The sequence below is a fragment of the Phocoena sinus genome, chromosome 20 (genome assembly GCF_008692025.1).
Source record: "Phocoena sinus isolate mPhoSin1 chromosome 20, mPhoSin1.pri, whole genome shotgun sequence".
Lineage (NCBI taxonomy): Eukaryota > Metazoa > Chordata > Mammalia > Artiodactyla > Phocoenidae > Phocoena > Phocoena sinus.
This window is the reverse complement of record NC_045782.1, coordinates 57,483,701-57,510,635: the sequence shown is the minus strand read 5'-3', so window position 1 is coordinate 57,510,635 and position 26,935 is coordinate 57,483,701. Positions and strand designations below refer to the sequence as shown.

At 52.9% G+C, this 26,935-nt stretch overlaps 1 protein-coding gene and 1 long non-coding RNA gene across 2 annotated transcripts in view; one reads left to right on the top strand and one right to left on the bottom strand.

Annotated features, from left to right (window-relative positions):
• AXIN2 (axin 2) overlaps positions 1–7,889 on the top strand; it is a 28,423-nt gene extending 20,534 nt beyond the window's left edge. The window contains 7 exon segments of the mRNA XM_032617536.1: positions 641–781; positions 868–1,394; positions 1,573–1,770; positions 2,040–2,264; positions 2,680–2,775; positions 3,936–4,103; positions 7,449–7,889. Coding sequence (XP_032473427.1) covers positions 641–781; positions 868–1,394; positions 1,573–1,770; positions 2,040–2,264; positions 2,680–2,775; positions 3,936–4,103; positions 7,449–7,575 — 1,482 coding nt within the window. The 3' untranslated portion in view covers positions 7,576–7,889.
• Positions 7,890–10,640: 2,751 nt separating this feature from the next.
• LOC116745832 lies at positions 10,641–12,200 on the bottom strand. The gene is made up of 3 exons (XR_004347560.1): positions 11,603–12,200; positions 11,280–11,371; positions 10,641–11,179 (listed from the first exon to the last, which is right to left on the bottom strand). It is a non-coding gene; the product is annotated as an uncharacterized LOC116745832 (long non-coding RNA).
• Between the last annotated feature and the right edge of the window lie 14,735 nt (positions 12,201–26,935).

Genomic DNA, 26,935 nt, shown 5'->3' with positions numbered 1-26,935 from the left:
CCTCGGTAGATGCGCTTCAGGCAGCCGAGTGCAGCAGTGTTCTGCTACAGCCAGCAGCAGCTTGCTTTCCATTTTCTGTGCAAAGAGACGGGCGCAGGGGCGGGGAGCACGAGGGGGTCCGGGGCGGCGGTAGACAGCGCCGCCTCAGAGGTGCGCAGTGTACGGCCAGGAGAGACGTTACCGCTGCGTATGATCTGGGCCCTGTGACTCCTCTTTTCTCCCCCCTCCCCCTTTTTCCTCCCCCCGCGCACCGCCCTTCCAATCTTATTTTTTACATTTCCAGCTCCCTTTCTGTTTAGGCTCTACTTTTTATTCCTTGAGGTGGGCTCTCTCCCCTCCCCATTGCAGAGAGCTGCCTTTTTTTTTTTGATGTTTGACAACAGTCTTTGAAGATTTTCTAGTTCAGAGTAGCGTCTGATGGGCTGGTTGTACTCCAGAGGGAGGGCAAGCGGGGCCCCTCGCAGTGCGACCAACTGCTCCTGCCTGCGGCACGCGCTGCCGGGACCATGGCTCTCCATGAGGCCGAGGCCGCGGCGCATAAAGCGGCCGAGCAGCTCTCCGCGCGGCCATGGGCGCGCCGTCCCCAGGCCCGGGCAGCCCCCTGACTGCGTCCGCCCCGTGTCCTCCCCGCGCCCCGCAGAGAACCCACCGCCTGCCCAAGGAGATGACCCCCGTGGAGCCCGCTGCCTTCGCGGCCGAGCTCATCTCCCGGCTGGAGAAGCTGAAGCTGGAGCTGGAGACGCGGCACAGCCTGGAGGAGCGCCTGCAGCAGATCCGAGAGGTGGGCGCCGCCCTGCCCCCTGCCCGAGGTTGGGGGGGGCCCTCCTGCTGACCCCGGCGCTCCCCGACCGCTACCTTGCCTTCCAGGACGAGGAGAAGGAGGGCTCCGAGCTGGCGCTGAGCGCCCGGGAGGCGGGGCCCACCCAGCACCCCCTCTCCCTCCTGCCATCGGGCAGCTACGAGGAGGACCCGCAGACCATCCTGGACGACCACCTGTCCAGGGTCCTCAAGACCCCCGGCTGCCAGTCCCCGGGCGTGGGCCGCTACAGCCCCCGGGCGCGCTCCCCGGACCAGCATCGCCGCCACCACCTCCTGCAGCACCGCGCGCCCCCGCCCCCCGGGGGCCCGTTGCTCCCCCCCACCGCCGCCCCAGCCGGCTGCCCCCTCCTCGGGGCTCGGGGCTTCGTGAGCAGGCAGACGACGAAGCACGTCCACCACCACTACATCCACCACCACGCCGGCCCCCGGACCCGGGAGGAGGTGGAGGCCGAGGCCGCCCAGCGCGCGCGCTGCCCCTGCCCCGTCCCCACCCCCGGGGGCGCCGACTACCCCTGCTGCGCCAAGTGCAAGAGCCACCCCGGGGCGCCGGAGCCCGCGGCGGCCGCGCAGGCTGGGTAGGTGTCCCGTGGTCGGAGGGTCGGGGGGCGGAGGCGTTGGGCCGCAGGGAGGGCGGTGGGGCAGGCGGGGGCGTGGGGCTGGGCAGCAGGGGCCCTTTGCCCGCCGGCTTGGAGGGGCCGCGGAGGCAGAGGCGGCCGGGGTCCCCGGGATGGATGCGCTCCTCATTCCCCGCAGTGGCCGCGGCCGAGGCGCCGTCCCACCCCGACGGAGCGGGAGAGGCTCGGAGCCAGGCCCGGCTGGGCCAGCCCGGGAAGGAGGGGCCCCCGGCGGAGCGGGGCCGCTGCAGCCGCCCGGGGAGGAGGGAGACCGGGCACAGGACGTATGGCAGTGGGTGCTGGAGAGCGAGCGGCCGGGCAAGCCCAAGCCGCACAGGTGAACACGGCCGGCTCGACGCCCGGTGCGGGGTGTGGGTGGGGGGCCCTCTGCGCCGAGCGCGACCACGGCCGGCGGCTCCCGCCCTTCTAGTCGTGAGCGTCCGACTGGGCGGCCCGCAGGAGTGCCGCGCTGGGGCCATGCGCCTAGCCGTGTTACCGTCGCGTTTTCTTTTCTCCCCTTGTCTCTGTGATTTCTCTTGAAGTCGTGCTTTCCGGCCCCCTAATCCCGTGTCTCCCCTCGGCTCTCTCTCGCCCTTGCCCGTTCAGTGCCCAAAGCACCAAGCGGGCCTATCCCTTGGAGTGCGCCCGAGCGTCCCCAGCCGGCCGTCACCACCTGTGGGTGGGCAGCAGCGGGCACCCCCGCGCCGCCCCCCGCGCCCACCCGTTCACCCAGGACCCTGCGGTGCCTCCCCTGACCCCACCCAACACCCTGGCGCAGCTGGAGGAGGCCTGCCGCCGGCTGGCGGAGGTGTCCAAGCCCCCGAAGCAGCGGTGAGTGGCTGGGGCGGCCGGTGGCGGGTCCCCTCGCCGGCCTCTAGGAATGGCTCCCCTGAGCTAGCCGAAGGGCTACCCGGGACCTGGCGAGGCGTGGGAGGAGGCAGCCCTCACAGCTCCTGTTCCCTTAGGAAGGGCCCTAAGGTCCCTAACGGTGAGGTGAGCTTGCGAGGAGCCGTGGCCGATGGGGCTTCTAGAGCCTTCAGCCCTCTGCCTGGGCTGCAATGCCCAGTGCTGGGCTCCTGGGGGGCTTAGCACAGCTCTGCCAGGCCTCCAGGGGCTGCCGTCAACACAAGGCCTTGGTTGGGTCTCCGCGGGGATGGAAGTCGGAGGCCGGGGAGAGCGCTTCTCTGACTGCTTCCCACTGGCCCCGGGGACGGCAGGCTTCCGTCTAAGTCCTTGGTGTCCTCAGGTGCTGCGTGGCCAGTCAGCAGAGGGACAGGCACCACTCGGCCACTGGTCAGCCAGGAGCCACGCCCTTCTCCAGCCCAAGCCTGGCTTCGGAAGAGTGAGTGTCTTTACCTGGTGTTGCTGAGATCTGCCCAGAGGCTTTCGTTTTCGGGGAATTCTCTATCGGGGGCTGTGGTTTTTGAAAACTTTTTTTTAGTCTATAAAATCACCTTCGTTTTCACATGAGCGACAAGGAACAGTAAACCCAGATGTTGCCGTAAATTAGGATTTCGAAAAACCCCATCTGCACCAAGAAACGCATCATGACTTGTACACAAGTGTTCCCTCTTGAAGTGGTGGATGGCTCAGGGTTCCTGGACTCAAGCTCAGATGGGAAGCCTTTAGCTGACGGGTAGAGGGACCCCAAACCCAGATGGAAAAGTTGTCCCCATTAGCCCAGAAAGTTAGCGAGTTGGAAAACCATCTTTGTGTCACACTGAGCGGGAGGGTGCCTCTCCACCATTGCAGGGACGGAGAGGGGACCATCTTTGCTGTTTTGCGGGGGGAGCAGCACATCTTCCCCACTGGTCCCATGATTCCTGTCCTAAACCTACACTCTTGTAAACTGGGCAGGGAAGCCAGGCTTCGTCTCACTCCAGGGTGGTGCGTTGAAAAAGCGTTAGGTTGCAGAGATCTAAAGTGGCCTAAATCATTAAAGTTTTCTTGGTTAGCTTGTTCATTGTGAGCAATGAACAGTGTTCGAACTGAGAAGACCTCCACCCTGTTAACAGCTGGTGGACCTTAAGTTGACCAGCTGTCCGGGCCTGCCTCTTTTTTTTTTTTTTTTTTAAGCCACTCCACAAAAACGCAGAAGTTGAGATGACTGAGGGCTGACCCCACCCCCTGCCAGTGGGCTCTGGCTTTCCGGGCTCATGCCACTCCTGGGTGTGTCCCTGTGGCTCTGGGTGGGTTTCTTCTTTCTCATCTTCCTTGGCAAGCACCCCATTGGTGCCCCCCTGATGGACACTGCTCTGTCCTCGCATTGGGTGGAAGGAGACGGTCCCTTCCTGGTTGCCCCACACAGATGACCCGAGGGAGGACCGTGTGTCCACCAGAGATGGCTGCCTCTGTGAATCGGGACCCGCACCCTCGTGGTGTACAGCTGCAGCCCGACTTTATCTCTGAAGACAGCGCCCCCGGGTGTGTACGTGCACGTACGTGCACACGTGCTTGCTGCCTTCAAATGCGGGACTTGTTGCTTTTCCATCTTATTTTCAGTCACAAAGAGCCAAAGAAGCTGGCAGGGGTGCACGCTCTCCAGGCCAGCGAGCTGGTGGTCACCTACTTCTTCTGCGGGGAGGAAATCCCGTACCGGCGGATGCTGAAGGCTCAGAGCCTGACCCTGGGCCACTTTAAAGAGCAGCTCAGCAAAAAGGGAAATTATAGGTAAGCGTCCCATGGCTTCTTTCTGCTCCGGACTTGGTTTGCTCAGAACCAAGAGCCAGGGTCGCTTCCTGGCCGGGCCAGACCTGGAGGGGCCACTGGAGGGGCTGCGCGATGCTTCACTCTGTCTCACTGACGCTGTCCCCTCCCCTCCCCGAGATGACACGGCAGCAGCGGCGGCAGGGAGGGCTCTGTGGGCACCTGGGTGGGCTCTTTTTACCAGGTGGATGAGCCTGAGGGTTAGGGTTAGGAGCAAGGGGTCGGCTGGCTTTGCCAGAAGGAGAGCTGGGCTGGGGCCGTCTCGTGGAGGCTCTGCCTGAGAGGGGCGAGGGGTGCGGGGGAAAGCTAGGGAGGGAACAGGCAGACGGAGAGACTGCCTGATGAGAAGGCTGAAAGGCTGCCCTCCTGGCACGTCTGGGAGAGGCCGCCCTCACCGAAGGCTCAGGGACAGGCAGAGGCCACTGCCTGCACTGTGGCGGCGTCCTCTTCCCTCAGCCTCGGTGTCCCAAGTCATGTGGGACAGGGTTGCCTGTAACAGAGGAAGGGCAGGACCCGTGGGTGGGCACGGGGGGGGCGGGGTCAGGGCTGGCTGCTCCTCCTGCTGGGGCCTCGGGACGGGAACCTGTCCTCCCTCCCGGCGTCCTCTCCCCTCTACACGGTCCAGATGCCCACCCTGGCCTGCCGGACCCTGGAGGGGATTCAAGAGCCGGGGGCTGGCCCTGGGCATCTCTCGGTCACTTTCCCCTCGACGTGGGGCAGGTGATGACCAGAGTCCTACCTGCCCCTTCTCGGCAGCCTTCGTCCCAAGGGAACCCGTGGGTTCCATCCCGCTGAGTCCCGAGTGCTGTGTGCAGGGCTGGGGCAGGAGAGGCAGGAGGTTAGAGAGGAGACAGCCCAGGCCCGGAAGGTGCTCCCCTGCTGCTGCCCCGAGCAGGGATGGCACGGAGAGCTCTAACACACTTCACCACCTGCTGGGCGTGTGCCGGCTCTGGACCCCCAGCGAGCCCACCCCCGGGGCCCGTGACCCCAGCCCTTCCACCAGGGCCGGTGCGGGGGGAGGGGAGGTGCTGATTTGGGCAGTGGCTCAGAGTGACTCTGTTTGCAGGGAAGGGACATGGCTCAGGGCCGGGACCCTGCAGGTGACCGACAGCGGGGCCCGGAGCTGGGCTGAGATCTTTCCCTTTCACGCCCGGGCAGAGACAGTTCTGGAAATGAACCAGGGGACTGGGGAACGGGCCTGGCTCCTTCTTCCTCTTCTTCTTTTTTTTAATCTTGAACAGACACAAGATGAAACTAATTACACAAGTGTGCCCCCCAGGGATTCATTTTGATCTCAGCTTTGGCTCGGCTGGACTTTGGAACCGCAGGTGACCTTCAGGGGAGCAGGGCCGAGGGGCGCTGAGCAGAGGCTGCAGGGACGGCTCCACACGCAGCCACTCGAGCCCCGTCTGGCTCGGAGTGTTTTCTAAGGCACACTCCGCAAGCCTGGCTTTGAAGCCCCGGCCTCCCCTTTAACGCACACAGACTCGCACGCATGGGCGACTGGCACATTCCTTGCTGATTGGGTCGGGCTGCGGCCCTTCCCAGCCGCCTTAGGCGGCTCCACCGGCTCCCCGGGCCGGAGCTGGACCCTTTGCCCGCCGGTCGGGAGGGCACCGGGCGCCGCGCCTCGTCCTCCCGGTGGGGTGGCACTGCGACACTCTCCTCACACCCCTCTCCGCCGCCCGCCATCCGGAGCCCAGTGAGGATGGGGGCGGGGAGCGGGGACCTGGGCCGCGCTGGGCAATCTCAGCGTGGCAGAGCTTCAGAGCAGCCCCTGCAGACGTGCCAGATGGCAGAAGGAAGCAGAGTTTGCCACAAAGCAGGTCGCAGTGGAGGAGAAGCTGAGGGCAGCTCGGTGCCTTTGAAGTCTGGGGGCACAGGGGAGGGCCGGGGAGGAGGTCGCAGTCAGGGACAAGGTCACTCGCTGCGTGTCTCTGCTCAGAGGGGCCGGGAGAGCCCCCAGGCTGGGCCCGAGGCCTACCCGGGGTGGCGTAGGCATTGGAGCTCTCATTTAGAAAGAACTCCCCCCGCTGCCCAGGCGCCCCTCCCCCAGCTCTCATCGGGCCCCCCGGGACTCTGAGTCCCTCCTCGTGCCAGAGCGTCTTCTCCGCTAACCCCCTCGAGCTGGGCGGTCACCCCGATGCCTTAGCCCAGCCGGGAACGCCAGAAACCCAGACCCTTGACTAAATGCAGCTGTTTCACTGGGTTTAGCCTTATCTCCTATGAAAGTACTTGGCTGGCCTTCATTAAAGAGGAAATTTAGCTCTAACCAAGGGGAATTGAAAAAAACTTTTTAAGGAGAAAAGACAAAAACAAAACCACTGTAACCCTGAGACACAATTACTTTTTTTTTTTTGAGAAGCTATTACCCTCCCCCCAGGGGACCGTGACCCTCCCTCCACGAGTGGCCTTTATTGGCTGAAGATGACAGCTTGCAGGGGCGAGTTTAAAGCGTCTGAGGGGTCTCCCTGGCCTGGGACGGGGAGGGATAGGCCTTGGCTTCGTGTCCTGGGAAGGGTCTCGGGTGGGCCTGGCCGAGCGGGACAGCAGTTTTCACACATGACTCTCCTGGGACAGGCTGGTCGTTTGCGTCCTTACAGCTAAACAGGCTTCAAGCAAGAAGCCCGGGTGGGATGGAAGGAGCTTTTTTAATCAGCGGGCAGAATAGGGGCCTTTAGCGTTTGCCCTGGAGGAGGGGAGGGAAGGGGCCGGGCAGAGGGGACAGCAGCGGGGTTCTCGGTGGCTGCAACCCCGGGAAGCAGTGGGCTGCCCACCTCCTGCAGTGACCACGGGGGAAGCAGCCTGTCCTGGCCCCACCAGCCCGAGCTGTGCCCGACACCAGCCGGGAGGGCTGGCCCTTGGGCGCTGGAGGGCAGGGAGCCTGAGAGGTGCCAGCCTTCCGCAGGCTCCTACCGGGTCGTGGGACTGAGTCGGGGGTCTCTTTGAGGGACCCACCCCTCCAGGCACGCCTTGCGCTCCCCCGCCCCTCCCCCCCCAAAAATAAAGTGGGGAGAAAGAAGCAGCCGTCCTCTGCAAAGGGTACCTCTCACCGTGTGTGTCGGGTGACGGTGCTGGGCCTCAGCATTGTTGGCAGCTGGGGGTGCCCAGCCGCCACCGCCTCCGGGGTCCCTGCCTGGCTTTGCCCTCCCACCGGCCGCACGAAGCAGACACCCGGGCGGAGACTTCCTTGCCGCCCGCGGTAGCGGCATTCTCAGACCCCTTAGCCCCCAGCGCTGACAGACTCTCCTCTCAAACCCAGTAGAAAATGCAGCTTTACCAAGCCGCGTGTTGGGTTTTCCTTTTAAGGTATTACTTCAAAAAAGCGAGCAACGAGTTCGCGTGTGGAGCCGTGTTTGAGGAGGTCTGGGACGACGAGGTGGTGCTGCCCACATACGAGGGCCGGATCCTGGGGAAGGTGGAGAGGATCGACTGAGCCTCGGTGTCTGGCTCGGGCCACCGGCCTCGGACAGGACGGCTCCTGGCTCTTGTAGACGCTGACGGTATTGGAGAGACCACCGTGCATAACCTATGACTTCCTAGGGCTCCAGATCCATCAGCTAGGAGAGACTGTGTGTAGCTCACCTGGACAGGAATCCTTCCTGCTATTTATTGGACAGTCGAATCCCCCGCCCCCAGTTTGTGGATATGCTGCTTTAAACACGGAAGGGGGAGAGAGGAAGTTTTCGTGGTTCTGTTTCACGGAAAGAGGATTTAAGCTGTGCCGTGCGTTTCTCCAAGTGAACGTAGACTTTTTTTTTTTTTTTTTTTTTTTTTTTTTTTTTTTTGCGGTACGTGGGCCTCTTGCTGCTGTGGCCTCTCCCGTTGCGGAGCACAGGCTCCGGACGCGCAGGCTCAGCGGCCATGGCTCACGGGCCCAGCCGCTCCACGGCATGTGGGATCTTCCCGGACCGGGGCACGAACCCGTGTCTCCTGCATCGGCAGGCAGACTCTCAACCACTGCGCCACCAGGGAAGCCCGAACGTAGACTTTTAAACAATGGTGTCCTGCCGTTGACACACACAGAAATTGGTGCATCTTTTTTCCCCAGCGCTGCTCTATTTTGTCATAAAGGTCTTGAAGTTTGATTTGGGGGCCCTCCTGTCGGACAGGATGGTTCACTGTGGAGGAGGGGGAGCCTCCCCGGGGCCCCAGGTTCACCCTGTGACTTCCTGGAGCTCCCCATCAGGGCCCAGCCCCCGACGGCTGAGGCCTTCTGGAGCCATGTGGCTCGACTCCTGCTTTTCTTGAGATGACAACTCCTTGGGAGTCTTTTAAAAGTAGTCTTTGGACCCCAGCCATTCTGGAAACTACCCCCTCCCCTTGCGCCCCGCCCGGCAAAGAAGCGAACAGTTGTGGGAAGACCTAGCTGCACCTTTCCTCCAGACACCTTCGTCGTGACGTTCGGGTTTTTACATTAACTTAATCTGTGCATTCTGTTTGCCGTCGTTCCTTGTACCATACGTCTGTATATATTGTACGGAAAAGAGTATTAATCCACTATCTCTAGTGCTTGACCTTGAACCAGTACAGTACCTGTACCTGCACGGCGTCCATGCCGTGTGTCGCCCTATATTGAGGGCTCCAGCTTTCCCTTGTTTTTTGAAAGGGGTTTATGTATAAATATATTTTATGCCTTTTTATTACAAGTCTTGTACTCGGTGACTTTTGCCATGGCATCTTGTCCTACTTGTACTGTAAATTATGCATTACAAAGAGTTCATTTAAGGAAAATTACTTGGTACAATAACTATTGTAATTAAGAGATGTAGCCTTTATTAAAATTTTATATTTTTCAAAGTATCGGCCTTGTCTTTGACTCCCCTGGGGTGGAAGTGGGTTAGAGGCACCCTTTTGTACGTGAACATCCTTCGCTTGATTTTTCCCACTTTGCTCGAGCCCATTTCTGTCTGACCTGGAGCTCTTCTTACCCTACTGGTGTTTTGAAAAAACGATTTCTTCAAAATCACCTGGTTGCCGACTGGCTGAGGATTTTCTCGTCGTGAGACAGGTGTGGACAGCATCCCCTCTGATGTCCTCCCCCCGTCTGCCACCTGGATTCACCCTCTTCCTCCCAGGCAGATGCCTGCCATCTGGCCAGGTAGGTACAGGTGAGGAGCTGGGATGGGGTCCTCCCAGGAGTACTTGTGTTTTCATAGGTGTCTCGGGGGTGAAAAGCCACTGAAAATGGTGTGCAGGTCGTGAATGCCCAGTGGGGTCAGTGAACCTTGATCTCGGTGCTACTCAGCCATCCGCCCAATGGCTGGGTAGACCAGACGGTTGGTTCAGTGAGAAGAGGGCACTGTTCACCAGCAGTTTGTTTTGTGTGGCCATTGTTCATCCAACAAACACATGTCCCGTCCCCGTGCTCGGAGCACTCGGGGCTGGGCTGCATTTCAGATCCCGGAGGACAAGTCCACGTAAAGGAGTCCTATGATGAACGCTTTTTGAAATAAATGTCCAAAGAGGAAAAGGTGGGGGAGCGAGGGATAAATTAGGAGTTTGGGGTTAGCAGATACACACGACTATATATAAGATAGATAAAAAAACAAGGACCTACTGTATGGCACAGGGAGCTCTGCTCACTATCTTGTAATAACCTATAATGTAAAAGAATCTGAAAAAGTATATATGGCAGTCACTTCGCTGTACATCTGAAACGCAACATTGTAAATCAAGTATACTTCAAAATAAAAAAAAATTTTAATCTTTAAGAAAGTCTACAAATAATAAATGCTGGAGATGGTGTGGAGAAAAGGGAACCCTCCTACACTGTTGGTGGGAATGTACATTGGTGCAACCATTATGGAGAACAGTATGGAGGTTCCTCAGAAAACTAAGAATAGAGTTGCCATATGATCCAGCAATCCCACTCCTGGGCATATACCTGGACAAAACTATAATTCAGAAAGATACCTGCACCCCAGTGTTCCTAGCAGCGTGACTCACAATAGCCAAGACATGGAAACAACCTAAATGTCCGCCGTACAGATGTGCAGAGGAACGGATGAAGAAGGTGTGGTACAGATCTATACAGTGGAATACTCCTCAGCCATACAAAAGGATGAAATCTTGCCACTGCAGAAACATGGATGGACCTAGAGATTGTCATACTTAGTGAAGTAAGTCAGAAGGGCAAATACCATATATCACTTATATGTGGAATCTAAAATACGACACGATGAACTCATCTATGAAACAGAGACTCACAGAGGACAGACTTGCCGTTGCCAAGGGGGAGGGGGTGGGGGAGGGAGGGGGTGGGGGAGGGATGGGGTGGGAGGTTTGGGGTTAGCAGATGCAAACTATTGTATACAGGATGGAGAAACAATAAGCTCCTGTAGAGCACAGGGAACGATATTCGACATCCTCTGATAAACCACAATGGAAAAGAATGTATTATAAGAGTGTATATATGTGTATAACTGAACCACTTTGCTGGACAGCAGAAATTAACACAACATTGAAAATCAACTACAATAAAATTTAAGAAGTGTCTGTGATGGCAGCTGGACTTCACTTCTCAGGAGCGGGGTCTGCGGGGGATCTGGTTGACTTTTTGCTCCTCTGTAAGCTGGTTCAGGGCCCAAGAGGCAGAGGAAGGCAGGGGATGGGGGCCCGCGCGGGGATGGGGGCGGGGCCGGCTTGCACTGCGCAGCCTCGCGTGGCGTTGTGACGGGGCGGCTGCCAGGGGAGCTGGCGAGAGAGTCCGAGAGAGTCTGGGCTGCAGGATTCGGTGACCTTGGTCCTCAGCATGCAGGTGGCTGCACCCTTCCCCTCCTGCTGGAATGGGGGCTCATACCGGGGTATCCCAGACCCACTCCCAGAATCGTTAGGCTCTGTCCAATCCGGAAGGATGAAGAGGCTCAAGCCATTGTGCCTGGGGGGGCGTGGGGGGTTAGGGCTTTTCGTCTTCAGGCCTTTGGGTTCATCTCATGAGAGTAATGAGGTCTAACACGGGCTTGGGGTTCGGACAAACCTGAACCCAAGTCCCGGTGCCACCACCTCCTGGGGAAACGTGGGCACCTTCCCAGCAGCATCTGTGGGACAGAAACCAGATGAGGTGACCACTCGTGCTTGTACCTCTTCGCAGGGGCCCCGTACCTCTGCTTCTTGTTTTCACCGTCTGGGGCTCCTCACCTGGCGGGGATGGGCTTCTGGGATCCCCGAACGCTTGACATTGTTTGCAGAATCACCTGTGCCTTCCTCTGACGAGAGGGTCTATGGCTTTACTAGAATATTCGAAAGAAAAAGCTAAAACGCAAGCCCTGCCTCCTCCGGGCCCTCCGGTCTCAGCGGGGAGCTGGTGAGACACAGCTGCCCCCATCCAGATCCGCCCCCAGCCCCCCCCCCCCCCCCCCCCGTCCACGCCCCGGGGGGGCCTGGCTGCGATGGAGCCTCACCTCTCCGGTCCTCTTCCACCTTCCCTCTCGAAACCCCAGCTGTAAATCGGGCTCACCAACCTCATCTTCATTTCCTAGGCGCTCCGGCCTCATTTTCCTGATTAATTGCTGACCAGCTCGTCAGAGGGGCAGCACGGACCACGGGGCTGAGTCCACTCTGGGCTGCGCTTGTTGGAGTTTCACAGCTCCATCCTCGCTCCCTGGGTGAGTAGCTCCTCGCGTGGAAATTCCAGCCCTGTCCCTCTTCCTGCTTCAACATCTGGGCGTGGGCGTCCGGCTTCTCCTGCCCTGGCACAGAACCTAGAAGTGGGGGGCAAGGCACTGGCAGGCTGCTGCAGTCGGAAACTGAGACTTTTCAGCCGGAGCCTCGCTTTGGCCCCAGCGCGTCTTTAAACTTTTCTTTTATCAAGTCTGACCCTACACGGTACCTGGGAAATCTGTGTGGACCCTCACCGAGGGGTACTGTTCACGTGGAGATGTGGGGTTTGGGGAAAAGGATCCCGTCTTCTTCTCCCCCAGCCTTAGGGACCATAATCGTATTGTCAAAAGGAAGGAAATTGGAAATCACCCCAAAGAAAGTAGTCCAGTGTATCTGAATAATCAAGTAAGACTGGGTTTTTGCGGTTGTTGGTTTGTTTGTTTTCTTTCTTTTGTGAAAAAAAAAAAAAAGTTCCTCTTTTTTTACCTTTTTTTTTTTTTTTTTTTTTTTGCGGTACACGGGCCTCTCACTGTTGTGGCCTCTCCCGCTGCGGAGCACAGGCTCCGAACACACAGGCTCAGTGGCCATGGCTCACGGGCCCAGCCGCTCCGCGGCACGTGGGATCTTCCCGGACCGGGACACGAACCCACGTCCCCTGCATCGGCAGGCGGACTCTCGACCACTGCGCCACCAGGGAAGCCCGGAAGGTCCTTTTTAGGGCTTTGGCCACATCCTGTCTGTGAACCCTTGACTGTGACTCCCCAGTGACTGGCTCACGGGCAACAAACACTCAAGCCGGGTTTGTGGCTTCAATTTTCCTCTCAAGCCTGGATAGTCGAGGCTCGCCTTAATCTGAGCCCAGCCCGTCTCTCTGCCGTGATTTCCACTTGCGAGCTGGGTAGTCGTGAGCAATGAATTTCCCTCTACTTGGCTTTGCCTCTTTGTAAAACGAGAGTCACGAACGTCCTTCAGCGTGCTGATGGCAGTTGCTGAGGTGTGCACGGTTTTCAGGAGAGAGTCTGGCCCACGATAAGGGTCTCGTACACGTCGGCTGCTATTGTCCCCTGCCGTCTGGGTTCAGGCCTGACTCTGCTCAGCCCTCTTCCTTCTTCCTCTTGCCTGTAATGAAGCCCTGTCCCCCTGCCGTTGCTCCCCCCTTCCCCAGCCTTCCGTCTCAGAACCCCAGAACTCGCTCAGCCAGTGCTCACATCGGCTATTTTTTTCTTTTTCCTCCCCTGAGCTATAAGCCACTTGGAGAGCAAGGCCTGTGGCTCAGACCTCAACGTGCAAGAGCTTTACGGATAGAAGGTCACCCGGAGTGATAGAGAAAGTGCGAGGGCAAGTTCATCCAGACGTCCCATGACCACACCACCCTCCTGAACCCCATATCCAACTTCGCTCCGTTTTCCCAAACTCGGCTTTGGCGCCAATTATGTCATCGGGAGCCCTGGACGTGTCAGACGTGGTGCACGGAGAGGATCAGAGGACAGTCCGATGGTCAGGAAGTTGAGGGTTGGCTTTGTCTCCTACCCTCTCCAAGTGATCTTACCAGCAAGAGGAAGCCGGGGGTCGGCTCCCTACGGCGTTGTGTTTGGGTTTGCCAGATTTAGCAAATAAAAGTAGAGGACGCCAGTTAAATCTCAGATAAACAATGAATAATTTTTTGGTGTAAGTATAGCTCACACAACAGTCGGGATACGCTTATACTAAAACCGTATCTGAAACTCAGAGGTAGCGGGGCGTCGGGCGTTTAACCTGGCCAGTCCAGCTGTGATGGGTGCTGTGAATCTCTCACCTGGTCCTCCTCCCATTTTGCTGCTGACGTGCTCTCTCGTACGGCAGAGGCTGGAAAGCTGAGCACTGCATTCTCCCAACGCCTCTGTATCTGGATGTGAAGTGGGCTCCACCACTTTGTTTCTCTCAGTAGGAGGCAGAGGTATCTTCCCTCTGGCTCGTCGGACGACTTCCAAGTGGTGGAGACACAGGGCTTGTTGCAGCCTCGTGGGCGCCCCTTCTCGGCTCCCTGGTCCCCGAGGGGCTTGGAGCTGGGAGAGATGCCCGACTCCCCTTGGTGGCATCCGGCCACCAGCTCGCGGGTGTGTGGTGCGTGTAGGACGTGTAGGATCGTAGCAGTGGACCCAGGAACGCTGCCTGGGCAGGTGAGCTCTGCGGAGCTTTGGAAGTCATGACCACAGGCTCAGCCTGGCCTGTTACTGAGTTCACCAAATTTCTAAGCATCTCCTACCCTGTATCAGGGTTTACTTTATGTTAAAACGCTACATTAGTCTGGGGTGCGGTAACAAAATACCACAAACTGGGTAGTTGGGAACAGCAGAATGTATCCTCTCACAGTTCTGGAGGCTGGAAGTCCCCAATCAAGGGGGCAGCAGTACCAGACTCCCCTTGAAACCTGGAGGGAAGTGGGCTTCATTGCCTCTCCCAGCTTCTGGTGGTTGCATGAGCCCAGTCTTCACATGGCGATCTCCCTGTGTCTTTTCACACAGCCCTTCCTCTGTACTTGTCTGTGACTAAGCCCAAATGTCCCATTTTGATCAGGACACCAGTCATTTTAGGTTAGGGCCCACCTTCATCATCGCATCTTAATCTGACTGCATTTGCAAAGACCCTATTTCCAAATGAGGTGCCATTCTGAGGTACCGAGTATTAGGACTTCCCCGTAGGGGGGACACACTTCAACCCATAACAAATACCTAGAGTGATGGCTGTCTCCCGACCGATAGAATGGGGACACCTACCATTTTGTCCTAACAGAAAAAGAAAAGCACACATCTTTCAAAGAGAAAAACTTGAAGCATCGTCTCAAGGAGAAACTTCCTCTGACCGCGTGAAAGACCTCCACACTCCCCCCGCCCGCCCGTCAACTTGGTAACTGCATCTTCCCAGCCTGCCTGCTGTCACAGACCCCAGCAGACCGCCGGCTTTTCGTCCACACGCTCTATCCCGACTACTACACACACCTGTGATTTTCATCTCCACTCAGCCTGGGTCACGCTGGAAAATCCAGGTTGTCCGAATCCTTGACCATCCGAAAATGAAGCCAGGATCTGGGCGTTTTCCCTCTGTTCTCCTGGAAGGCACAACAGGACGAAAAGCAGGATGCCACCATCTTTCCAAAAAACCCTCTCGGCTACCAAGATATAAAACCCTTGGGAGAAATTGCGGAATTTCTGTCTCCACAGATTGCCAGGTTGAGAAGACGACGTCAGTGGTCATCTTTAGGCCCGAAGGCTGCGCCCGAGACTAGATGGGATTCTGAGCTTGGCACAGGCCTGGGTGACTGTATTTTTCCCAAGGGAAACGGTCGGCTCCCTGGTTGCTGGGGGCCAGCTGGGAGGGATGGGGGTAGGTAGAGCTGGTGGCAGGGGAGTCTTACTTTTAGGGGATGGTTTCTGTCCTGGCAGGGACCTGCATCGGTAAAACGAGCCTCAGCTCCCATCCTCAACCAGGCAGTGGGTGCTCGGGCATCTGTTTCCACGGAGGTGAAGTCTTTTGCAATCATCAGTTGTGTAGATGGTTTGTGAATCATTGTGGAGCCCTTGGCCGGGCTGGAGACAGCAAGGGGCAATTAGTCCTCTGATGGACACGGCTTGTCAACATAAAAGGTTTGGGCGGAAGGGCCGCCAGATGACACTCACTGCTTGGCAGACATGAGACGGCTGCAGGCCTTAGCCGTCCATTCCTCCCGCCCGAAAACGCCCAGGGGGTGAGAGAACGGGGAGGGGCGTGAGCTGGGGGAGGGGCGCAGCTGCTGTGCCTCTGAGCCCTGTCCCCTCAGCAGCGGCAGCGCCAGGCCACCTGGAGAAGCAGAGACGCCTCCCAGCCTTGCTTTAGGGGGCAAGGCTGCTCGGGCCACCTGCTTCCCTGTCAGCCGGAGGCCAATTATCCAGACTGAGGGATCGCCGGTCCCGGGGCAAGGGACAGAGAGATGGTGAGAAAATGAATTAAATGGGGGAGTGGATTATGATAGTAAAAGTCTGGCTTATAGAACATTTGATATGAGTTACTTAGAGATTTTTCCTTTAAATTTTTTCTTTTTTTTTTTTTTTTTTGCTAGCCACAGAAATAAATAGTCATGGTAGAAAATTTGAAAAATACATAGAATGACAAGAAAAGACCCTCCCAATCCATCTATAATCCCACTACCCATAGACACCAATTGATAATATTTTGGTGCATTTCCTTCCGATATATGGCACGATGTCTTGCTCAGTATTCTGAGCGTCTCCCAGTTTTTGAGGATAAATCCCCACGTGTGAAGACTTGTATTGCCGCAAGCAAACTTTGTGGCCATTCTGCAGACCTCCCTGGTCACTGTGAAGACCAGCCACCTGGACCTCCTCTTCCAACGAGAGCCCATCTCACAGGCTCTCCTGCTGGGAGGCAGGCGGTAGGCTAAGCCCAGCAGAGGCTCCTGACTCCCCAGGAACTGTGGAATTCACTTTTGGACGGGGAAGGAATGGCTTGCGGTTCCTGCCTGCCTCGCCCCGCCCCTTACCTGTTGGGAGGTCCTTCTTCTGGATCACACCTGCTTGATTCCTCGGCAGCTTGCCGGGTTCCACTGCTCTGCGTCTCCCACTTTGTACCACATCTGATGACGTCTTGTTTCTGATCCCGGCTGATTTCCCCCCTTTGGGCCCCACTTCCTTGGAGAATCTCCATAAATGACACCGGTGAGATGTTTTTCTTGCATTTGTCCCCGCTGTTATTTTAGCTGGCTCCGCGTCCATGTTTTTGTCTCCTGATAATAGTACCTTGGTTTTTCCTTTGGGGAACACCCCTCAGCTATACAAACGACACAGGATCTGGCCAATTAATACATTCCATCCCTCTGGCTATCATGACGGGTCCGAGGACGGACACGTGACTAATGTGGATCCAGTGAGAGTCAGACACGGGCTCGTGCCAGGAATTCAGAGAATGCTCTCCTTCTGCTGGGGCTTCTGCAATGGGCGCAGAATCCTTGAGCTCCTGGAGACCACAGTGTGCAGAGTGACCCAACCCCACCCCCAGGGTTGAAACCAACAAAGAAGAACTCAGAGCCACAGAGAAAGGGATGGGGGGGCAGAGAGAAAGACTGACCAACTTCCATGACATCACTTGTATCCTCAGATTCAACAGCCCCCAAACTTGGCCTTGTGAGTCAGTAAATCCTGTCATCCCTTTTCTGTCTTAACTCAATTTGACTTGGGTTTTGTTTTACTCAACCAGAAGACTTCTGACTAATAGTACAGCTCCTGTCCCTGGAGTGGGCGGATGTGTTCTCAAGACCAAGAGCACACACCACATGGTCCGAAATGGGGAGAGAGAGGTTGGAGGGGGGGACGCTTGCCACTTTGAGAAACAGGATGGAGTGATGAAGAGATATCTCAAGTTCAAGTTCTAGAGGATGCCACGTTTAGATGCTTGCAACCAGAGGCTTAGGGTATGTAATGGCCTTTTTTTAAAGTGACTCTTGGGACCTAAGCCCACGCTGGCTCTTTTCTGCTAGACCTTCTCATCGCCAGCATCACCGGCACCTAGTGAGAACCACTCTGTACCTGTACTGGGGTGGGGGACACAGACAGTGAAGACATGGTCCCTGCCCTAGAGGAGGGCCTGGTTCTGATGTAATTCAGGGTGAGCTGTCGCCTGAACGAAGCTTGTCTGGAGACGCAGAGGAGGACACCTTGGCTTGGCCTCCCCAGAGGAAGGTCACTTCGGGGCTGAGACTCACTGGGGCTTAGGAATTGATCAGAAAAAGAGTGGGAGGGTGGTCATGGGAGAGGGGACCACTTTGGCCAAGGCCAGAAGGTAGGACAGAAGTGAGAATGGAGGGTCTAGAGGTGGAGCAGGTGATGAGGGGGACCTTGGGGTCTTCCAGGTTGGGGCTCTACCCCCATCAAAGGTGGGGGGTTGATGGTTCTGGGAGAAGCTAACCCTGGTGGAGGCTGGAAGACATGTGATGGAGACAGAAGATGGAGACATGGAAGATGGAGACACAGAACCGGTGGCAGCAGCTTTCTTCTGCCCCTGTGCCCTGCTTCCCCTCCCCCTCCTCCCCCTCCCCCTCCCCTCTCCCCTTCCTCTTTCTGTCTCCCCCTCCCAGTACTCACAGGGGGTTTGGGGCAGCCCCGGTCCCTGCCCTCCTGCACCTACCATCTCTCACAGGCCCATTTCGGCCTCTAGATGCCCCTCCCACAACCCCAGCCATCCCCCACCCCCAAAGGGAGCCTCCTGGCGGGGATCCCCTCGCCCCCAGCCCTGGAAGGGAGGTCCTGAGACCAGAGCCCGGAGCCCAGGGAAGCTGCTTGTGCAGAAGGGAAGTGAGAACCGAGCTGAGTGCTTGTGATTATTTTTCTCCCCAGGGACCACGAGAAAAGACTGCTGGGCTCCACGTCTTTACAGAGCCTCACTTCCTTGGCAAGCCGGCACTCCTGTCCAACCCGGAGTGTTTAATTACCAAGGAAAAGAATGATTTTTTTTTTCCCTGAGAATCCATTTAATTCTTTGATTGCATAGTAACCAAAGAGTGTGAGAGGCCTGTAGCCAGAAGGGACTTCAAAGCAATACCTTGATGTTGCTGAGTGGAGCATTAATGGGTTCTGAAAGCAGACGATTGCTAAAGAGAGAGAAAGTATTCAAAGCGCCCCGAGATCCTGCCAGCAATCTCGAAAAATGCATAAACACTGGAATGCTTGACGGAGAGGGGAGGCCAGTTCAAAGGGACTGCGAGAGTTTTCATGTAAAGTTTAGAGTTTAAGACGTGACTGTTGGTGATGGAGCCTCAGCGTTTGGACTCTTGTTTATTAAAAACAGTTTCCCAGCCATTCCGCGGCTTCCCAAAGACAACAGAGAAGTGCAGGCTTTTTCAGTGCAGAAGACTTCAAGGCTTCATTGATTTCTACCTAGGGTCTCCCCACTCCTCAAACTGCCTCCCCTGCCCCCCTGCAATCCTTTATGCTTGCTTTCTTCTTCTTTTTTTTTTTTTTTTTATCAAGTTTTTAAGATCCCGCTATCAGAGGCAGACAGCAGCAGAGAGGTTGGGGGGTCTTCTCCAACAGTTTCACGCAGGAGAGCAGGTTGCCCTGCCATCCTGTTCTGCTGGGAGGGTGGGGACGGAGCTGAAGACTCCTCACCCCCCATCCCAGGTCCCACGGGAGCCCAAGTAGCCGAGGGTCCTTTAGGAGGCCAGGGGGGCAGCCTAGACTCTGTGCCCAGCTCTGGTGGCCCAGCGGGGCTGCTGGTGGTGGGCGTCTCTGCCCCCCTCCGCTCCTCCTTGTGTCCCAGCGTGACGGAGGGGACCTGGCACTGGCATCTGCCCTCAGAAGGGCAGGAAGGTCTTCAGCTTTCCAGGTCTGATTTCCAAGCCCAGGGACATGGGCCAGTATCTTGCCGGGACACCAAACTGCTCCTTGATGAAAAAAAAATAGAGGTCCCGTTTTCAAGGTGATTTAAATACATGCTAGGAGGGCCCTCAAGCCACAGGACTGCATGGATCCCGCCCCCAAGGCCTCCGTTGGCTGCCACTGACTGCACGGACTTGGGATCTCGTCTGGTCATCTCGCTGCTCCCCGCACCAGGAAGAAATGAACTTCTCCGCGTGGGCCAGGCTGGCACCCAGAAAGCCAGAGGCAGAGCCACAGCTCCCCAGAAGCTGCTCCCTGGGGATGCTCTCTCCTTCCTGGCCTTACTCGCGTGGAAAAGCAGTGAGTCAGGCCCCAGAAGCCCCGCAGGACGCCTCAGCTCTGCCTGGGGCTCACCGTGTGGTCCCTCGAGCAATCCTGTCTCCTCGGCCTCACTGCAGGATCATGAACCGTCGGAAAACACAGTGAGCAGAGGCTGGGGTGGGACCCTCCCTAAATGAGGGCTTCTCTGCCCTCGCGTTGAGGCCACGGCCAAGATCCCACCCAAATCTGTGCTGCATCCAGCTTCAGTGCAGTACAAAGAACAGGTTTGTAAAATAAACACGGTGTTCTGCTTAACCAGGAGGCCCCCATGCTACCAAGTACAATTTTCACTTAAACCTCTGCATGGAATGTGGTCCAGGCTCCTCCCTACCTCCCACTCCCACCCTCTGTCTTACAGGAAGATGGATCTTCAGTGCAGTTGCAACTGTCTTTATGACCTAAGAGGCAAAAAATTCCAAACCGCAGCGTCCATGTTCACACCCCGTGGGCATCCTCTTTTTGGTATGAATTTCGTTTCTTTCTGAGTCAGAGGCAGTGGCGTGCCGGCAGACGTGTAACAACCAGCTCTCCGGGGAGTCAACCCTGATTTGTAGCATCGGCCAGTTTCCATGGTGTAAATGCTCCCACCACGGTTGCTTTGAGACTGAAACCTGAGGTCAGCTTTCACAAGCCTATGTGAGCTGGTCCCAGGACACCACGGAAAAGGGTTCCAAAATGAACGTTTCTGAGATGATTATCATAGAACTGCTTTCTCCTCACCTGCCTCCATTCCCAAAGCCTGCACCCTCACCAAAAGGTTAAAGCGTCTTTTGGCTTTATGAAAACATCCATGGATGGAGAGATCAAAGCATAAAGAATGTGGGGTTGCAGCAAAGGTTATTAACACATATATTTTCCTGACGTCAGGCGCCATGCAAACGGCATTTGTGGAAATGGATGTGTGTATGTGTCCATATCCGCATCTATGTGTGTGTGTAATAATCGAATATTATAATGCTATGGATTGACCGCAGACGTCTTTGTTCTTGCCTCTCCTCCTGGTTTCACCCTCCTCAAATTCTAGTTAGGAAACATAGGTTCAGTTTTGTAGGATGGGAGGGGTATCTTCAGACCTAAGAGATTGCTCAGGGTACTTTACACTTAGAACCATGCATTTTTAGTGACCTGGTGCGTGAGAACAACAGACAAGTATTTCAAGGTAGTGTTAAGGGTCATTTTTTAAAATCAGTTTTATTGAGGTATAATTTGCATAAAATGAAATGCTTCTGTTTACTGCAATCAAGATATAAAACATCCTCTCTCCTCTTTGCAGTCAATCTTCCCTCTCGCACTGCCCAGCCAGGAGCAATCAGCAATCCACTTTCTGTCACTATAGGTTGGTTTTGCCCGGGTTTCTTTGGGCATTTGGGGTCAGATAATTCTTTGCATTTTAAGATGTTTAGCACACCCTAGCCTCTACTCACCAGATGCCAGTAGCATACACCAACTTGAGACAGACCAAAAATGTTTCCAGATATTTCTAAATGTCCCCTGGGAGCACAAAATCATCCACAGTTGACAATTCCAGAATTTCAGATAAATGAATCACCCAGTAAGTACTCTTTTGTGTCCGCTTGTTTTGCTCATGGTAGTTTTGAGGAGTTAGCCCTGTTATGTGTCTAGTTCGTTCTTATTGCTGAGTTTTAGTCGTTGTATGGACGTACCACAACTTGTGTGTCCATTCACTTGTTGATGGACATTTGAGTTGTTGTCAGTGTGAGGACATTATGCATAAGTCTCCTTTCAATATCCATTGATAAGTTGTGTGAACATATGTTTTCACTTAAGTAAGGAGTGAAATCATTGAGTTGTATATGTTTTTTTAAATTTCCCTTTTTAAAAAATTTTACTTTATATTGGATTATAGTTGATTTAAAATGTTGCGTTAGTTTATATAAGTATGTTTGTAACCATATGAGAGAAGGCCAAACTGTTTTCCACAGTGGTCTTGTCATATTATATTTCTACTAACAATGGATGAAAATGTGTGAGAGTTTCATGTCCTCACTGCCATTTGGAGTGATAAGGCTTTTTAATTCTCAGTCTTCTAGTGCCTGTATAGTATATCCCATCGTATTTCTCTGACAACTAATGACATTGATCAGCTTTTAGTCTGCTTATTGGTTATTAATGCATCTTCTTTGGGGAAATATCTGATAGCATCTTTATCTATTTTTAAAATTAGGTCATTCGTTTTCTTATTATTGAGTTATAAGAGTTCTTCATATATCCTGGATACAAGTCCTTTGTCAGATGTTTGTATTTCAAACATTTTCTACCAGTCTGTGGCTTTCGTTTTCAATTCTTTAATGAAAAATAAGAAATATCTTTGAAGACCAGGTATTTACTTTGATGGAGTCAAACATCCATTTATTCTTTTTTTTTTTTTTTTTTTTCGGTACGCGGGCCTCTCACTGTTGTGGCCTCTCCCGTTGCGGAGCACAGGCTCCGGACGCGCAGGCTCAGTGGCCATGGCTCACGGGCCCAGCTGCTCTGCGGCATGTGGGATCTTCCCGGACCAGGGCACGAACCCGCGTCCCCTGCATCGGCAGGCGGACTCTCAACCACTGCGCCACCAGGGAAGCCCCATTTATCCTTTTTTGATAGTGCTTTTTGTGTTTTTTCTAAAAAGAAATCTTTGCCTATGCCAAAGTCAAAAAGACTTTTCCCTCCAAAAATTTTTATGGTTTAGCTTTTATAAAGTTTAGCTCTCTGATTGACGTTGGGTTAATTTTTGTCTATGGTGTAAGTTTAGATTTACGTTTCACTTCTTTTTCTTCTCATGTGGATCCCCAGTTTTTCCAAAGCTCTCCTTTCCCTGTTGACGTTTTTCTAGCATACTCATTGAAAAATCAACTGACCATAGATTTGTGGGTGTATTTTTGGATTCTCTAGTCTATTCTGTTGATAAATTTGTCTTTCTTTAATGCCAGTCCCACACTGTCTTGGTTACTGTAGCTTTATAATGTCTTGGAATCAGATGGTATGTCTTCCCAATTTATTCTTCTTTCAAATATTTTTGACTAGTTTAGGTCCTTTACATTTCTATACACATTTTATAATCAGCTTGTCAATTTCCGACCAGAGACTCTGGGATTTTGATTGGGACTGAGTTGAATCCATAGATCAGTTTGGGTAAAACTAACATCTTAAAAACTCTGAGTCTTCCAACCCATGAATACAGCATAATTTACCATTTGTTAAGGTCTTTAATTTTTCTCAGTAATGTTTTGTTGTTTTCAAAACATTCATATTTCATATTTGGGATATATTTTGTTATATATACTCCTAGGTATTTCTTGGTTTTCTTTTTAAATGCTATTATAAATGGCATTTTAAAATGTTACTTTCCAATTGTTCTTTGATAGTCTATAGATAATAACTGAGTTTTTTTTTAAAGATTTTTTGGTGTGGACCATTTTTAAAGTCTTTACTGAATTTGTTACAATACTGCTTCTGTTTTATGTTTTAGTTTTTTGGCTGCAAGGCATGTGGGATCTTAGCTCCCCGACCGAAGATCAAACCCTCACGCCTTGCATTGGAAGGTGAAGTCTTCACTGGACCACAGGGAAGTCTCAATAACTGAGTATTAATTTGGACCTCATATCCTGTGCTCTTACAGAACTCACTCATTTCTCTTAGCTTCCTGAATATCTTCTAGGTGCACAGTTGTCTTATGCACTGAGTAGGGTCTGCACTGAGTTCTGGTCTGGGAGCCTTGGTGCCCACCAGCAGGCTCTCCTGACCTTGTCCATTTCCCAGGCAGGAGGGGCCACAGTCCTGCAGCCAGTAGCCCCCTTCCTCTGGGTGGGCTGGAGATCAGACCCCTCCCAGCAGTCTGGTGGTGACACAGAGTGATAATGAGGGCCAGACGAGCCCCACTCCCCTCCGTGCCCTATTTAATTCAAAAGAAAAACAATACTCAAGGGCAAATTCAATATAATAGCTACAAAATAAATATAAAGAAATCAATCATTTCTGGTCTTTCTCTAGTTCAAAGCTTTTGGGAAACATTTAAAAATTAGTTTTTGGTGCCCGGCTTTGTCAGTGACCAAGTACATGCTTAGACTGCCCCTGGGAACCCCAGCACGGCAGGTGGCATCCCTTCAGTGCCCCTCTAGCCCCTCCCCCTCTCGCCACTGCCATCATCACAGTCAATGTCATCGTAGGCAGGATGGCTATATCTGTATTCCCCAAGTCCCTCCCGTGGGGAATCTCCTTGCCCGACTCCATGTGACTCTGGTGAGCTGCCGATCACAGGGCTATTCCTCCCCTGAAAAAGACGTGGGTAAGGGGTCCAGGTGGAACACTCACTCACTCAGTTTATCTGGCCCCATGCTTGGCTCAGGGATACACAGAGCTTCCCAAGCTCCTTTAGCTTGTTTTTTTTTGTTTTTTTAAAAAGGCATATTTGCCTTCGAATGCATACAAAGTGTGTAGCCTGCCTTTTTAATTTACTTTTCAATTTTTAAAAAAAGATGTATTATTTATTTATTTAATTTATTTCTTGTTGTGTCGGGTCTTAGTTGCAGCACGTGAGATCTTTGTTGTGGTGTGTGGGCTTCTCTGTAGCTGTGGCGCATGGGCTTAGTTGCTCTGCAGCATGTGGGATCTTAGTTCCCTGACCAGGGAAATGTGTCCCCTGCATTGGAAGGTGGATTCTTTACCACTGGAACACCAGGGAAGTCAATGTAGCCTGCCTTTTTAAAAATTTAATAGTATATTGTGAGCATTTTTGTGTATCTCTAAATATTCTTTGAAAATAGGGTTTTGTTGGCTGTATTGTATTTTATCCAATATATTTATGCTAAACTATATTAAATCAATTTCCTATTTTCAGACATTTAGGTTGTTCTTAATTTTAAGATCTTTATGGAACTACTGTAGAACACAGGGAACTCTACTCAATACTCTGTAATGGCCCATATGGGAAAAGAATCTAAAAAGAGTGGACATATAAGTGTATATATGTGTATATATAAGTGTAACTGATTCACTTTGCTGTACACCTGAAACCAACACAACATTGTAAATCAACTATACTCCAATACAAATTTTTAAAAAATAAATAAGGGGCTTCCCTGGTGGCGCAGTGATTGAGAGTCCGCCTGCCAATGCAGGGGACGTGGGTTCGTGCCCCGGTCCAGGAGGATCCCACATGCCGCGGAGCGGCTGGGCCCGTGAGCCATGACTGCTGAGCCTGTGCGTCTGGAGCCCATGCTCCGCGACGGGAGAGGCCACAGCAGTGAGAGGCCCGCGTACCGCAAAAAAAAAAATAAAATAAAAAAGTAAATAAAATCATCATGAAGAACTCTGTGATTAACATCTTCATATGCAAAGCTTCATATTTATTTTCTTAAGCGACGTTCCTAAAAGTGAGAGTGACTAAGTGAAGGGATGTGAAGAGTTTAATTCATATTAGCAAACTGCCCCCAGAAATGTATTTATATTTTTGGTAGCTTTGAATCAGAATTCCTGTTTTGCATACTCTTAGCAACACTGAGTATTTACTTAAGTGAAAAAAATAGAATTTCACTGTTATTTTAGTTTGTATTTTTTTTATTACTAGACAGGATATACTTTGTATTCTTGTATGTCTTCATTTGTAAATTACATGTTCATTGAATTTTTCTTTAACTGGAATTTTCCATTTTTTCCTTATTCACTTTTAAGAGCTCTTTATATATGAAGGGCATTTACTTTGTCATATATGTTCTAATATTTTGTTTGTTAACCTATATAATTTATAATTGTACACATTTTTCTTTTTACCTATAGAAATTGTTCTGTTTCACATAGAAAAATTTTACATTTAAAAAAAGTATTCAAATCTTTCACTCCTTCCATTATATGTTCTTTTTTAAAAATATGTATATTTATTTATTTATTTATTTTCTTTTTGGCTGCGTTGGGTCTTCATTGCTGTGCACAGGCTTTCTCTAGCAGCAGCGATCGGGGGCTACTCTTCATTGTGGTGTGTGGGCTTCTCATTGTGGTGGCTTCTCTTGTGGCAGAGCACAGGCTCTAGGCACGCAGGCATCAGTAGTTGTGGCTTACGGGCTCAATGGTTTTGGCTCGTGGGCTCTAGAGTGCAGGCTCACTAGTTGTGGCACACGGGCTTAGCTGCTCTGTGGTGTGTGGGATCTTCCCGGACCAGGGCTCGAACCTGTGCCCCTGCATTGGCAGGCAGATTCTTAACCACTGTGCCACCAGGGAAATCCTATATGTTCTTAATATGTGTATGCTTAGAAATGCTTCCCTACCTGACCTCATAACTATTCACAAATATTTTTCCTGTTTCTCTTACCAAATTTTAAAAAATTATAAATTTTGCCATTTCTTCTTTTTCCTTTGTCTGCCTCTGTAAGATAATCCGTTTTCTTAGTTGGTGTTTTCCTCCAGGGCTACACGTCCTTAAAATGGAACAATCAGGCTAGCAGCTCCCTTGCAAATTAGACCCAAATCTTCAAAGGACAGAGGAAAAGAAAGATTGCCTCCTTATTAGCACAGCCGCGGGAGAAGCCGGGGCTGTAGCTACTTCCGTCGCAAGAGCGTCCCACCTCCTGGTCGTGCTGCTTCTATGGGAAGGTGAGGCAGGGACCATCTCACTAACTCTCTCCACCCCAGGGATGGCGGCCCCAGAAGGCTGGGGATGGCCACTTCCATGGGGCCTCAGACCAGTGATTTGTCGTCTCTGAACACCTTCCTCCCTGTAGCCCCCTCCAGCCACTGCTGACCCACACAGCACCAGCCCCCCAGGTAAACTCAGCACCATAAACCCTCAAGAGGGGAGGCAGAAATGGCGGAAAAAGAGCAAACACGCTTTAAGCACTCGGTGATACCTATATCTATCTATCTATCATCTATCTATCTATATCTATCTATCATCTATCTTTCTATCTACCTATACCTATTTATCCATCCACCTATTATCTATCTATCTACCTATATCTATCTATCTCTATCTATCATCTATATTTCTATCTACCTATATCTATCTATCCATCCATCTGTTATCTATCAATCACTTATCATCTATCTATCATCTACCTACCATCTATTATCTATCTATCTAACTAGCTAGCTAGCTATCTTTCTACCTATATCCATCTATCCATCCATCTATTATCTATCTATCATTTATTTATCATCTATCTACCATCTATTGATTAGCTATGTATTATCTATCTACCTACCATCTCGCTCTCTATCCATCCATCTATCAGTTATCTATCTGCCTATTTATCATCTGTCTATCCATCTATTATCTATTTACCTATCTATCTACCATCTATTTATCTATCAACTATCTATCTATCTGTCTGTTTGTCCATCCATCTATCAAGATCGTCATTTTCACCCTACCACCACAGCTACATTGTGTGGTCAGCAATACCTAAGGCCGTGAGACGTTGGGCAAAAGGAGTGGACTAGGTCTGGGAAGTCATCCGATGGGACCAGCCCAGC